At 42.8% G+C, this 15,240-nt stretch overlaps 1 protein-coding gene across 1 annotated transcript in view; it reads right to left on the reverse strand.

The window, feature by feature from the left end:
- Window positions 1-1,113: 1,113 nt before the first annotated feature.
- The window catches only part of TTF2 (transcription termination factor 2), a 42,357-nt gene continuing 28,230 nt past the window's right edge, over window positions 1,114-15,240 (reverse strand). Inside the window, exons 16-24 of the mRNA XM_082833277.1 lie at window positions 14,887-14,969; window positions 14,343-14,476; window positions 11,274-11,444; window positions 8,875-8,933; window positions 7,896-8,046; window positions 7,120-7,202; window positions 5,203-5,277; window positions 1,493-2,104; window positions 1,114-1,185 (exon numbers count right to left, since the gene is read on the reverse strand). Coding sequence (XP_082689403.1) covers window positions 1,960-2,104; window positions 5,203-5,277; window positions 7,120-7,202; window positions 7,896-8,046; window positions 8,875-8,933; window positions 11,274-11,444; window positions 14,343-14,476; window positions 14,887-14,969 — 901 coding nt within the window. The 3' untranslated portion in view covers window positions 1,114-1,185; window positions 1,493-1,959. The remainder of the gene's footprint in view (window positions 1,186-1,492; window positions 2,105-5,202; window positions 5,278-7,119; window positions 7,203-7,895; window positions 8,047-8,874; window positions 8,934-11,273; window positions 11,445-14,342; window positions 14,477-14,886; window positions 14,970-15,240) is intronic.

The raw sequence follows: 15,240 nt of genomic DNA on the forward strand, positions 1-15,240 counted from the left end.
CTGGAAAGGACACTGACAGTGTTCACCTAACATGCCTTCTGACTGACACGACCCATCTGTCGATCTGGTCGCATGGGGTATGGTGTGTATGTGTGTTGCTAAATTGCCAGGGGAGCACAGTGAGCTGTATGCTAATCCTCACATCTTACAGATGAAAGAACTGAGGTGCCTGGGGAATCTGCAACTAGCTGAACACCAGACAGTCAGCAAACAGCAGAGGCAGGGTTTGTACGTTCTTGCTGGCCTGGGAGCCACTGCTTCTCAGGTGACACTCCCTTTGCCCTGGTGTGTTGATCCTACAGCGTAACTCCCGAAGGGTAATCTTACATCCTCCATTTCCCGATTTTACCAGGGACTTCACTACAGCTGCCGAAGTTCTAAAAACAATGCCTACCACAAATGCGGAAACCAAAGTGTAGAGAAGTTAATGATTTTTTCAAGGCTACACCCCAGCTAAGGTGAACCTGGAAGTAGAGTTAAGTCAGAACTCTTCCTTCCAGGCCACCTGTCTTTGCCTCTGTGGGCCTTTAGACCATGTCCTCAGAGGGCACCTTTGCTTAAACAGGCCCCAGGGCCTCAGCCCATACTGTGACTGGCTTAACACAGGGCTTTGTCACTTAATCCTAACTCAAAGGAGGGCAACAGTTCTATCTAGGAAGAAATACAATTCTTTCTAGCAGAAATTAGCTGAGTAAGTGCCAACGGGAAGAAGGGAATCTGAATAGTTTCCCAAAGTAAGAAATTCTCAAGAGTTTGTATTAGTCAGGATACAAACTGCTATACAAACAAACACCCAAGTCTCATGGTTTTAAAAACAATTATTTCTTGATCATGTCACAGTCCAATGTAGGTGAGCTAGGGTGAGAAGGGAGGCACACACAGGAAGCTTTGTTCCGATGTCGTTCAGGAACTGAGGCTTACCAGTCTGCCAAGGGGTCCGTGGCCAGCAGTAGGTTAAGAATCTCTGACCTAGTGGCTTCACAAGTCTCTAGGGCCCTGCAGTCATCCATCAGTTCCTTTGTATTCAGTGGGCCAACAAGAGAAGAAACAGCACAAAGAATCACTTGCAAGGTTTCAGAAAGGCAGATAAGAAATGACTTACATCACTTCTCTCCATATTCCACTGACTTAGAACTCAGCAATATGGACCCATGTAACTGCAGTGAAGACTAGGAAATGTAGTCTCTGGTGGCCAGGAGGAAAAGGAAATGGGGGTTAGTGAACACAAAGCATTATCTCTGCTACACTGTCAAACACATGTTTATTGGATTATGCCAATGATAATACAAGTACTAAATGACACAATAATACTAAATGAAACAATGATACTAAGTGCTACAAATACTGTAAATTTGTAAAAATACAAATATTAGAAAAATGACACAAAAATTAAAATTTATGACACAAATACCACATGATATGATAGCAATATAAAATAATACTAAATGATATGATACCAAATTCTAAATAATACGATGATACAAATACTAACCATCTACATATTACGCAGAGAGCTGCTTCTGCTCAGCCCATAAAGAGATGGTTATATGAGCAGCCTCATTGGCAGGAGATGAAGAGATGGGATGGAGCCTGTGTTAGAAAAGGCAGTAACATTGGGTCCCCACCAGCTGAGAAGAGAAAAGCAACAGAGGGCTTTTTGAGCTTTTACTGAAGCTTAAGTACAACTCTCCCAGGGCTGTTTTCCAAATTCTCTAACTCTAAAGCATTTTCTCTTATCTGAAGTAATTTATTGGTTTCTACATCACACATTAAATACGTTGATTGATTAACATGACTGGTTAACCAAGTGGTTAACATGGTAACCGATCCTCACTTTGAGGTGGGCTTGAAGGTGAAACTGAACGCCAACGAGAGCTCAAAGGACCAGGGTTAGGTCATTCTCCCCAGATCCTAATACAAACCGACAATGGCACTATTCTGAGCTCCATAAACAGGAAGTTAGATGCCAAAAAGGACTTTGAGATCGGCCAAGGTGAGCTTGGTGACAACTTCTCCAGTTCCTGATAGAATCTGTTTGGCCAAATCTCTCTTTTTTTCTTGGAGCTGCAAGATCTTCTCTTCCACTGTTCCCTCACAAACAAATCTGAAAAAGATAAGCAAATAATCAAAAACCCAAAGCAGCATATCTAATGACATATTCAAACGTCTATTTATGCTTTAGTTTTTTGTGTTTTTTTTGCGGTACGCGGGCCTTTCACTGTTGTGGCCTCTCCCGCTGCAGAGCACAGGCTCCAGACGCGCAGGCCCAGTGGCCATGGCTCACGGGCCCAGCCGCTCGGCGGCATGTGGGATCCTCCCGGACCGAGGCACGAACCCGTGTCCCCAGCATCGGCAGGCAGACTCTCAACCACTGCGCTACAAAGGAAGCCCTATGCTTTAGTTTTTAAATGAGATTTCTTCCTTTATTTTTTCTTAGGTTTGATTAAGAACTCTATGTTTAGGAGATCTAAACAACTTAGACTAAATATATATCCATTTAAAGTGATCTGACCTTGGACTTCCCTGGTGGCGCAGTGGTTAAGAATCTGCCTGCCCATGCAGGGGACACGGGTTCGACCCCTGGTCCAGGAAGATCCCACATGTCGCCGAGCAACTAAGCCCATGCGCCACAACTACTGAGCCTGCGCTCTAGAGTCCGTGAGCCACAACTACCCGCGTGCCTAGAGCCCATGCTCCGCAACAAGAGAAGCCACCGCAATGAGAAGGCCGCGCCCTGCGACAAAGAGTAGCCCCCGCTCGCCGCAACTAGAGAAAGCCTGCGTGCAGCAACGAAGACCCAACACAGCCATAATAAATAAATAAAATAAAAGTTTAAAACTAAAGTGATCTGACCTCAAATTGGCCTTTTCTTTCCTTCTGAAGCCGAGATAATTGAGAAGTGCCAAAAAAAGCAAAAGATATCCTGATCCAAAAAAAAGTGTAGAGATCCAGCTTTTACACAAAACGCCCCATCCCGATAAGGTCAGAAGGCGTAAAGCTTATCAAGTTTCTGCCAGGAATATGTGTGCTCGTTTAAGTACAGAGTGTCTTATCTCTTGGCTAATTCACACTGAAAACAGGTTTTACAAACCAAGGAAATACCACTGTTGTCCTTTATTCACTCATTCAACAGGTGCTGATGAAGATTCACTATATGCCATGCACTATGCTAGGTGTAGGAACGGAGATTTGAACATGGTCTTGCAGTCAGAGAGAACACAAAACAAAGACATGAAAATAAACAGCAACAATAATAATATGACCTGGAAAGCGCTATAACGGAAGTATGTCCAGCGTACAAAAGGAGTGAAAAGAAATCTGTCTGGGGTCTTCAGGGAAGGCTCCATTGACAACTTGACTCTTAGTGTGACTTGTAGGATGAGCAAGGGTTTGCCAGATAGAACAGTGGGGAGGGCATCCCAGGGAATGGGAACATGTGTAAAACCATGACTGAGTTTTGGAACACAGTCTGCTGCAGGGGTCGTAGAGTCTGGCCAGGGCAAAAGTCAAAAACTATGTTGTACTACAACAGCAGAAGCTCAAGAGACTGGCGGGGGCTGGATCATGAGTGACTCTGCCTGTGATGCTAAGAAACTTAGTTTTGAAAGGAGGAAATGGCAGTGGGATGGGAAGAAAGGGATGGTTACAAGAAACACCTAGAAAATAAAATGAATGGATTTGGTTTGTGAAACGTGAGCAAGAAGGGGGAGTCTAGTTTTGGCTCCATGATTAGATAAACAGTGATTCTATTCACAAAGACGAGAAATTCAGAAGAATCAGTAGATATGAGGTAGCAGGGAGAAACAATCTCAGCTTGTGACATTGTGAGTCCCTGGAGCATGTAACAGTACTTGCTACATGGGGACTCCTCAACAGGTATTCATTCGTTTTTTGAGTTGAATGAGACAAATACATGAGTGAATGAATAATGGGTGTGGATGTGGACACTCAGATTCAGATATTTCGTGGGGATTTGGATATCTGGGCCTGAAGTTTAGGAAACCTTGGAACAGAGGGTATAGATTTTGGACTTACTGGAGTGGACAGGGTTATTAAGAGAGGTGCATACAAAGTGAGCTGAGAAGAGAGCTAAAGACAAAACAACTGACATAATCACTGTACTTGGAGAATTTGGGAATTCACTGGTGTCCCTTAGCAAGAGTAGCTTCAATGGAGCGGCGGGGGTGGAAGCCAGTTTGTATAGGTTGAGGAATGAATGGGAAGTAAGTAAAGATAGACAAGGATTTCTAATTATTCAGAAAACTTAGCCATGAAAAGGAAGGAGAAAAAGAGGTCCATAACTAGACTGTATTGTACAATTAAGGCAGGTTCTGTTGTTGTTTTTAAAGAGAAGAGGGTCTCAAGGACAGGGGCATTCTACAAAATAACTGGCCTGTGCACGTCAAAAATGTCACTGTCATAAAACACAAAGAAAGATTGAGGTGTTGTTCCAGTTAAAGGGGACAAAAGAGTCATGACAATCAAATGCTACACAGGACCTAGAATTTTCTTTGGCTGGGAAGGACATCACGGGGACAAGTGGCAAAATTGAATAAGGTCCATAGATCAGATATGAGTATTGTATTACTGTTAACATCCTGGTTTTGATAACTTTATTATAGTTATGTAAGAGAATGTCATTTATAGGAAATGCATATTTCACTATTTAGAGGTAAAGGAGCATCATGTCTGCAACTTACTGTCAAATGGTCCAGAAAAAATCTTACACACACACACACACACACACACACACACACACACACACACACACACACACACAAGTGTCACAGTGCACAGGGATGTTTTGGTATTATTCTTGCAATCAAGAACTTTGGGGTATTCTTGTAAGAATTCTTACATTCTTCTCTATATGTCTGGAATTATGTCAAAATAAAAGTTAAAAGAAAAAGAGAGAGAGAGAGAGGAAGAGAGGGAGGAGGGAGGAGAGTCCTTTCATGGGCGGCCTTGACTGCATTAAGGCTCAGCATTGTTCATAAGCTTTTCTTCTTCTGCAGGACCAACTCCAAGGTTATCCACAAACTGCTTGTGTTCCCTTCCTGACTGTGAGTACCAAAAAGGATGTGCCCCACAAGCACCATTAGTAAAGTGATCATCAAATACTTTACACATTCTATTAAAACATTACCCGAGAAAAATTTTCATGAAAGCAGACCTTTGTCCTGGAGACCTTTACTTACTTACCTGTGTATGACAACATCTTTCTGCTGCCCTACTCGGTAAATTCGGTCACAAGCTTGATCTTCAAGTGACGGATTCCTATTAGAAGACAAGTAAAGCTCAAAGGTAATGACATCCTAGACCAGGGGTGGGCAAATCCCATGGGCCAAATGCAGCCCACAGTCTGTTTCTATATGGCTCTTTTGTTTTAAAATGGTTGTTACATTTTTAAAGGTTTGCAAAACAAAACAAAACAAAAAAACCTACAACAAAGAATATGCAACAGAGACCTATGCAGCTGGCAAAGCCTGAAATATTTACTATGGCAAAGCCTAAAATATTTACTATCTGGCCTAAAATACTTATAGAAAAAATTTGTAGGTCTCTGTTCTAGTCTATGTGGGACTCAGAAAGCCCCAGATGTCTTCTTGCCCTCTCATGAGAAACCGGGATCAGATTGCTAATAGGAACTCTTAGCACCACCATCAGCTGGAAACTCTTAAGTAACAGAGGTTAAACCAATGCTCAAATCCTGTCACTAACTAGTCGAGTGACTTTGGGCAAGTCATCTAACCACACCCCTCCAGACTTCAGATGGCTACTTGGAAACCGGCGGGCTGGCAAATGATCTCTAATGCCTTTTTCAACTTTAATATTCTAGATTCAACTAAGGAGACTTAATTTGTCTCATTCTTTCTAGGTTCTCATTATCAATTCCAAACTAGTTTCTCATCTTACCTCTTTAAAATCTTGGATAACATTGCTCAATTCAGAAACCAGCATGATCCCCATTCTGCTTTCCTCACTCACGAGTATAGGGGAGTCCCAAGTAAGACCTAACCACGTTCTCCAGGAAGATAATAACAGGTTGGCCTGTTTGTGCCCATCTGGGCTGCCTGGAGAATTAACAAATGACAATCTCTGGCACCAGTGCCTGGTGCAGCGATCCCTGACTGGCATCACTGAAAACTCAAAACAGGGACAAATTACGACGCTTTCTCCGAGCAATACGTGAGTCATTCACTTCGTTTCTAGGAAGGATGCTGCCATACTCCCGGCGTTGACACTATGTGCAGTGAGTCCAAGGTTATGTGTTAAGTGTGTGTCTAGCATAATTAAAAAATTCCTTTGCCTTTTCCCTTTGGAGTAACAGTTCTCCCTCTTCACCAAGGCTGAGATTTCCTTGGACGTCAACAAGTATGTCTGAAATACGGTGTTTTGAAGAGATAAAACTCTTCATTGAGTGAAGCAGCTCTTGGCCATAAGGAAAAGCACCCCCTACTCCGCTCTCAGTTTCCATGGGAACAGATGTTAGATTAACAATAAATAGTGAACAGACTATTTTAAATAGTCATTTGAAGCCTTGCTTGCTCAGGAATTCAGGGCCGGCAACTAACCCTACACCAATTTTTTTTCTCTCTCCTTTTTTAAAGTTATTTATTACTTTATTTATTTTGGGCTGTGTTGGGTCTTCGCTGCTGTGCGCGGGCTTTCTCTCTAGTTGCGGCGAGAGGGGACTACTCTTTGTTGCGGTGCGCGGGCTTCTCGTTGCAGGGGCTTCTCCGGTTGCGGAGCACGGGCTCTAGGCACGCAGGCTTCAGTAGTTGCGGCAGATGGGCTCAAGTAGTTGTGGCTCACGGGCTCTAGAGCGCAGGCTCAGTAGTTGTGGTGCATGGGCTTAGTTGCTCCGCGGCATGTGGGATCTTCCCGGACCAGGGATCGAACTTGTGTCCCCTGCATTGGCAGGCGGATTCTTAACCACTGGGCCACCAGGGAAGTCCCTAGCCCTACACCATTTTGCTCTGTATCTTATACACATGGATGCACAGAGGCAGCTCCATAATATGAAAGGAACACACTCAGTATAAGAAGTCAGGCCTTACTGCCCCTCTGGTCTCCCTGCTATGCTGTGACAACTCAAGAAAAATCCAGAATCGTTACCAGTGCATGTCCAGAAGAAAAAGATGGTTTCCTCCAGTCAGGTTTAGACCAACGCCTCCAGCCAAGAGAGAGATTAGCATAACCTTCAAAAGGAAGCACACCATTAACTTTACACAGACTTGGTCTCATAAATCACCTCTCCTTCTTAGCAACACGCTCTTATCAAATTCCCTTCTGCTGTCATAAAGGCACTGTTTCGAAACTCTGAGATCCTATCTCCCATGCCTCACCTTTGAGAAAATTCTCATTTAACCTTTTTTTGGTGAGTCATTCTCAAAACATTAATTGTGCACCTGTCGAAATATATGAATACTACCATTTAGAGCACCAGGGGTGGGTTAGCTCAATAAACTTTCCATCAACCGGATTCTGTCTGTTCCATCAGTCCCCCAACCACTGCCATGATTCTCCTGCCATCACTCAACTAATGCTTTCCAAATTTGCATTATCCATAATTAGATGCCTTTGTTCTCCCACTTCCCTCCATCTTTCCTCATATCAAGATCCCACCCATCCTTCCAGGCTTGTCTCCTCCACAAAGAGTCTCTTGAACCTAACCAGCTATGTTCTTACTCTCTTTTTAGCCCTCATAGTTTATTCTCTTAGAGTATTTGCACACTTTGATATGTACCCCACAATAAATGTCAAAGGAATCAAAAACACCTGGAGGGGTCAAAGCTATGACTATTTTTGAATCGAGCTATGTTAAAATTTTCTCTGTATAATTGGGAACAATTTGCTCTTGATTACAGAGCTCTGCTCTGATCAGCTTGTACCTGAGGGCCCCTGGATTTGTTAAATGCCTCCACCAAGTCCATTCTCTGTTTGGGGTTAACAGAGCCATCGATGGTGGAATAAGTCAGTCCATGCCTCTTAAGGTGCAAGGTTACAACCTTCAGCATGCTGGTCCACTGAGAGACGATGACACTGGAAGGAAGGATAAAACAGAAAACCAATGCCCCCGAATAGATGAAACAAACTCATCTGCAGGGCTTTAATGCCTGCTATTCGTACAGTTCAGCTATCAAATGTGGATGAGGAAAGGCCTTCTGCTACGTAAGCGTACACACTTCGGTGACATTATAAGATTACAATATTTCCAGCTATTTCTAGATCCAGTCTGCAACTTATTTTGTGCAAAATGAAGTCAGAATAAAGTGGTGGCTAAGCTGAAGTACTGGCTGCGGCCTCTGATTATCTGGGGCCTAGTGCTTACCCACAGGAGGTCTGTGCTCCTGCAAAGGGGTAGAGGCCCCTCCCTTGGCCAGTCAGAACCATAAGCTGCTAGGGCTTCTCTGTTCCCCCCATGCTGTGCTTTAATTAGAGTTTTATGTGTTTAGATCAAAATATTTCCGATCTACAAATGCATTGAATAGCACACAGTAAAGTCAAACAACGAATGAACCTCCCATATCCACGTCCCCAGCACCATGGGGGCTCCCGGTCTGACCCCACTCTTCTCCCTCCCTCGCCCACCTATTACTCTCTTGCTTTTCTTGAGATGCTTCTTCTCTGCTCTTACTCAGTTTACTCGGATGCTCAGTTTACTCAGATCCTCTAGGGATTGCCCTTTCAACCAGTGCCACAAACATTTTAATTAGAAATCAAAGGGAATCTGTGCTGTAACCTGAGTGCTTTCTACTAAGCATGACTCAAGGTCCTTGATATAAAAAGCGAAGATTTATAACTATCCGCCATATTAAATTTTCTAGCGTAATTACAAGCAATGCTTGGATAATGAAATAACACATTTACCTCTTTTGGGACCCTGCATTTCTTCGGATTGCCTCCAATTCTGCCAACAGAGATGAAATCTGGGAAAAGGTGGAATTAACATACGGAGGTTTAAGCAAATTTGCTTTTCTCCATGTTCTGAATTAAAGAATCGGTCTCCTCCAGAGCCTCTCGGCTTCTGGTCTTACTCCTCTCTAGTTCCCTTTCCTCTCTGCAGCCAGAGTGCTATTTCCAAAATGCCAGTTTCTTATTTTCCTCCTCTGGCTGAAGCCCCTGCAGTGGCTTCCCGCTGAGAATAAAGCCCAAGCTCCGTACAGTGGCCTCCCAGGTCCTTGTTACCTTGCCTTCCGCTCACATCTCCAGCCTCAGCCCTCACTACGCGCTCTTCAAATGATGCTCGGGTGATACCAACATTCTCCCTCCACTAAGCCACGCTTTGTCTCATCTTTGTCCATTGTGTTCCCTCTGCCTAGGACAGCCTTACGTGCTAGCTTCTTGGACGTCCTCTCCAATCCCAGGAGCCCACTGCCTACACGCTACTATACCACCTTTTCTTTCTATTATCATGGTCTTTTTCATACTATATATCAATTGCTTATTAGTCATCTCTTGCTTTCATGGCCGGAGATGCTCCGAAGAGGCAGAGCCAGCGTATGTCTGGTTCATTTCTGCACCCCTAGCACTCGGCATATTGCTGGACCAGAGAAGATACTATCCTAACATTTGCAGAAGGAGAAACTGAAAGAGCTTGACCCAGTTTGAAGCCTGCTGCAAATGGTGTTGAAGAAGAGAACCTGTCCAGACTGAGGAATACTTGCTCAAGCTTCACAACAAGCTCTCTTTACCAAAACTGCTCAGGGCATATTCAAGTCTATGAGGGAGCAGGCGATAAGAACACAGGGGCAGGACTCTGGAGAGCAGCTGGCCTCATTCTTCCTGACCGCTAATGTGAATGACCTTTCCAAAGGCTCTAAAGTTCATCCCAGAATGGAGGAAGAGGACGAAAATTAGACCAAGAATCAGGAGATGAAGAGAGTTCTTATTCTGCCATTACAGGGCTGGATCACCTTGGAACTCCCAGTTAAGAGCACAGCTTCCTCATCAGTAAAAAGGGGCTGAGCCAGAGGAACTGAGGTGCCCTTAGCTCTTCCATTCTACACCGTCGTGGTGCTAGTGGCAATCTGTTGAGCCCCCGCGTAAGGCAGCGCTCCCACCTGAACAAACCCACTGATGCCTGGGCAGGAAGACAGTCACAGAACCGTACCATTTTGAATTAGTAGGAAGGAAAAAAGCAGGTACACAAAGTGCCTGGTGTCTTGGCAACTCAAGGTTGTGGAAAGTTCTCGAACTGCCTCATGAAAAACCTGGCGATAGGTATTTTGAAAAAAATGCAGTGGAAGAGCAGGATTCATGGGCTGTGAGCTGGGGCCAAATTCTAATAACGTTCTGTATGAGTTTAGGTTTGTGCTACCAAACAACACTCCCTTCCTCACATGAAACCACCTTAAGTGGTTTGAACTACGATTAATGGGTTCACATTAAGAACCCTGTGAACGATGACCTGAGTAACAGACAAGTTGTTAGGAACACAAATTATTAGGAACATGAATTTTAACCCAATAGCTAACTGAGGGTGCTAGGGCCTGAAGTCCGGCCACATGTGGTGCCCTTCTTATGTTTCTCTCGGTTACTGATGGTGAAGACCTAGGTAAATATTTTTAAAATCTAATTAAAAGTAATTCTTTGGTAAAACCATTCCCCTGGCAGTGACCTCCTTTCCAGTTACATCTTTTAAAGCCTTTGAAGAGAGGCTGAGGCAGCCTCAGAAAGCAGTAGAGAGGGAACCCAGCCCTCAGGGCAGGCGAGACAATGGGCAGGTTCCAAGTGAGCCAGTGGAGAGGCAGGACACACACCCCGGCCTTCCTCTGATAGAACCCTTCAGTTCTTAAAACATTCAATGAAAACAGAACAGAGTGACTAACGAGGAGAGGCTGGTAGGAAACAAACCCGGCAGATGGAAGCCTCTCAACAAAGCAAAGCAACTGGCGCTCAGACGTATTACAGAGTCTCGAGGCTCAGGCCTTCGTTGTTTTCCCAAAACAAACTGCTCACTTGCCTGGGCCTTGTGGCCGGCATACACCTGACAGGCTCCTTCCCCAGGAATCCATGCCAGAAATCTGCCCTGATGCCGGGTCGGTCCAAGCCACTCTCTGAAAGCCCACTATGTAGTTAGACTTCAGTTTTATTCATCAAATCAAACTAGAATTTAAGACTGGAGGGAGAATTTGACCAGCCAACATCTAACAGCTCCAGCTGTGCTGTCAAATGGCTGGGCTCGCTTGGACAAATGTGGTGCTCTCACTCAGGGAAATGTATAAGGAGGCAAAGTCTTTCTACTAGAATAGAGGTCATCATACTACCTTGGTGCTCTCTCTCCTGTCGTCAAAAAGCTCCACATTGAAGCATTTGCCATTAAGGGAAATGGAGGCAGACGGCTCTGAGTTATGGAATTCGGACAAGGTCAAGTCTCTGAGCTGCTCTTCCAGGGAAAGGACCAGGCCTTCACTCTTCAGCTCTTTCAGATCCAGGGCCTGAGCAGAATCAGACAGGGGAAAGAGCAGATGGGTGGTTGAGGCAGCAAGGCATGTGACCTGCCAAAGTGCTAACTGTTTAACACAGCACATGGCAAAATGTCTCATAATTTACCATCAGTATCTTCTCAGGTAAACCCAGATTAAAATGTAATCTTGCAAGCTTTTTTCACCAGATCAAAAATAAATCAAGGGACTTCCCTGGTGGTGCAGTGGTTAAGAATCCGCCTGCCAATGCAGGGGACATGGGTTCAATCCCTGGTCCGGGAAGATCCCACATGCTGCGGAGCAACTAAGCCCGTGCGCCACAACTACTGAAGCCCGCGTGAGCCTAGAGCCCGTGCTCCGCAACAAGAGAAGCCACTGCAATGAGAAGCCCACGCACTGCAACGAAGAGTAGCCCCTGCTTGCCATGCGCAGCAACGAAGACCCAACGCAATCAAAAATAGTTAAAAAAAAAAAAGGAATCCATTTAATCAATCAATCAATCAAATGATGGAACTTCTTAGATAATTGCCAGATTGCAAGATCTTTCTATTTTCCCCAGCTAGAACAGTACAGTTAATTAAGTTATTGATAATCAAGATGCAATTTGCTACCAAAAAAAAGATACATTACTATAGCACCTCAAAAGAATAACATACTTCAATAAAAATTTTTTTAATAAAAGAAAAAATTTTCAAGTACCAGGAGTAGTTCTTTTTCTGTTCATAAAAATAACATATGCTCATTTTAGAAAATCTGGAAAAGTTCAGAAGAGTATAAAGAAAGTAAGAATCCTTGATAACCAAGGAGAAAATAAATTTTAACTGCCAAGAGAAAAAAAAAATAAAGAATAACATATGCCCCTTTTTTTTTTTAAATTGAAGTATATTTACAATATTGTGTTAGTTTCTGGTGTACAGCAAAGTGATTCCCTTATACATACATACTCACACACACCTATATATTCTCTTTCAGATTCTTTTCCATTAAAGGTTATTACAAGATTTTTTTATTTTGGCTGCACCACGTGGCTTGCAGGATCTTGGTTTCCCGACCAGAGTTCGAACCCAGGCCCTGGAAGTGAAAGCACCAAGTCCTAACCACTGGAGCGCCAGGGGATTCCCAGGTAATTACAAGATATTGAGTTTAGTTCCCTGTGCTATACAGTAGGTCCTTGTTGTTTACCTATTCAATATATAATAGTGTGTATATGTTAATCCCAAACTCCTATTTATCCCTTCCTCACCACCCTCTGCTATCCCGTTTGGTAACCGTAAGTTTGTTTTCTATGTTTGTGAGTCTATTTTTGTTTTGTAAATACGTTCATTTGTATCATTTTTTTTAGATTCTACAAATAAGTGATAGCATATGATATTTGCCTTTGATTACTTAATATGATAATCTCTAGTCCCATCCATGTTGCTGCAAATGGCATCATTTCATTCTCTTTTTATGGCTGAGTAATATTCCGTTATATGTACATGTGTGTGTATACACACACACACAAGCACCACATCTTCTTTATCCATCCATCTGTTGATAGACATTTAGATTGCTTCCATGTCTTGGCTATTGTAGATAATGCTGTAATGAGTATGAACACTGGAGTGCATGTATCTTTTTGAATTAGTTTTCTCCAGATATGTGCCCAGGAGTGGGACTGCTGGATTATATGGTAACTCTATTTTTAGTTTTTTAAGGGTCCTCCATACTGTGCTCCAGAGTGGCTGCACCCATTTAGACTCCCACCAACAGTGTAGGAGGGTTCCTTTTTCTCCACACCCTCTCCAGCATTTATTGTTTGTCAACTTTTTAATGATGGCCATTCTGACTGGTGTGAGGTGAGGACCTCATTATGGTTGTGATTTGCATTTCTCTAATAATTAGTGACACTGAGCATCTTTTCACGTGCCTCTTGGCCATCTATATGTCTTTGGTGAAATATCTATTTAGGTCTTCTGCCCATTTTTTGATTGGGTTGTTTGTTTTTTTGCTATTAAGCTGTATGAGCTGTTTGTGTATTTCGGAAATTAATCCCTTGTTGGTAGCATTGTTTGCAAATATTTTCTTCCGCTCTGTGGGTTGTCTTTTCATTTTGTTTATGATTTCCTTTGCTGTGCAAAAGCTTTTAAGTTTAATTAGGTCCCATTTGTTTATTTTTGCTTTTATTTCCATTTCTCTAGGAGAGAAATACAAAAAAATATTGCTGCAATTTATGTCAGAGTGTTCTGCCTATGACATATTCCTCTTAATTACAGATGTGCCTCTATCCAATATCAAGACAACTTTAAATACTTGAGTTTTCATACCTAGACTTAACACTAGTAGTTAAATAAGCTTTATGACATCCTAAAATACCGAAGTATTCATATATGGCTTCCTTTTTAATAAGACGCCATTTTCTATTCTAAAATAAAGCTTATTTAAACAAACCAGGGACTTCCCTGGTGGTCCAGCAGTTAAGACTCCATGCTCCTAAGGCAGGCGGCCCGGGTTTGATCCCTGGTCAGGGAACTAGATCCCGCATGCCGCAACTAAAGATCCCGAATGCTGCAACTAAAGATCCCCGCATGCCACAACTAAGAAGATCCCACACCCTGCAACGAAGATCCCACATGCCGCAAATAAGACCCAGTGCAGCCAATTAATTAATTAATTAGTTAATTAAAGAAAAATAATAAACAAAACAAATAATAAAAACTGTTCTCAACATCATGGGAATTATCTCAAGGTCAATAAAGATTAATATAAAATAAAGTAAAATAAAGAGTCTTCTCTTTCCTATCCCACCAGAAAACAAAATACACTCAAACCCCATTTTCCTTGATCCAGCAGACTGGATCCCAGTTTCAGGAGACTGAGGTGGACTTCTCCACAGCCCCTCTGGGGTCCCACACAGGTGACTTTGCTTACCGACTTCAGTAGAGAAAGATGACAACAACACTGGCGGAGTCTCAGCAACTGTGACAGGATATGGGCGGTGCTAGATGTCTGCGAGTCTGCTGCCACGGAGAGCCCAGGCCCACTGGACCCAAACTCCTGGGCCACTTCCAAGAAGGAAAACAGACACAGGAAACAGTACAGGGTTTAAAACAGAAATATGGGGAAGAACCATGAACTAAATGAGGAGATTTTAAACTTCTTTGATCTGAGGTTCAATCATATAGTTTTAGCTTACTTCTCTCTACCAATTAGAGAAGTACGAAATACTGGTTTTCTTTATAGACCGACTTGTATTTTAATCAAACAGATTTTGAAAATAACTAAAAAGAAGTTTAGATCACCAGGTCTGGTGCCTGCACGTCAGTAGATTTTACTTTGGTTTGAGGTTCCAAGCTAAGGTCAAGTCTCTGCAGTCAAGAATTCATGACCCCTCCCCCCCCATTTCTGTAAGTTTACCAAATCTGCATCCACATTTTCATGAGTTTTCTGTATTTGTAAGTGTCCCACCGCTTACCTCTACTGAATGGATTATCAGAGCTTCTTCCAGATTGGCTGCCCCCACTTTCATGTCTTTTTAGATAGGATTGCAGAGCTGACCTGCCTCAGATAGAAAACGAAAATGCACATAAAATGGTCGTTAAGACCAAATAGGTTTACAATGGTCAGTGTTTAACTGTGCTTGCGGTAGGACCTTGAAAAATTGTAAAAGCGAACTTGTTAAATGAAGGTAGGCTCACAGCAAGCATTGGGCAAAGGTAATAAAAAATAATTACTTTAAAAGCCAAAGCACTTAAAAATGATTAATAAATATTAACAAAGATTAATATCAAATACTAGTATTATATTTAATATCAATTTAACATTAACA

The sequence above is a fragment of the Leucopleurus acutus genome (assembly GCF_964270905.1).
Source record: "Leucopleurus acutus genome assembly, chromosome: 2".
Classification (NCBI taxonomy): domain Eukaryota; kingdom Metazoa; phylum Chordata; class Mammalia; order Artiodactyla; family Delphinidae; genus Leucopleurus; species Leucopleurus acutus.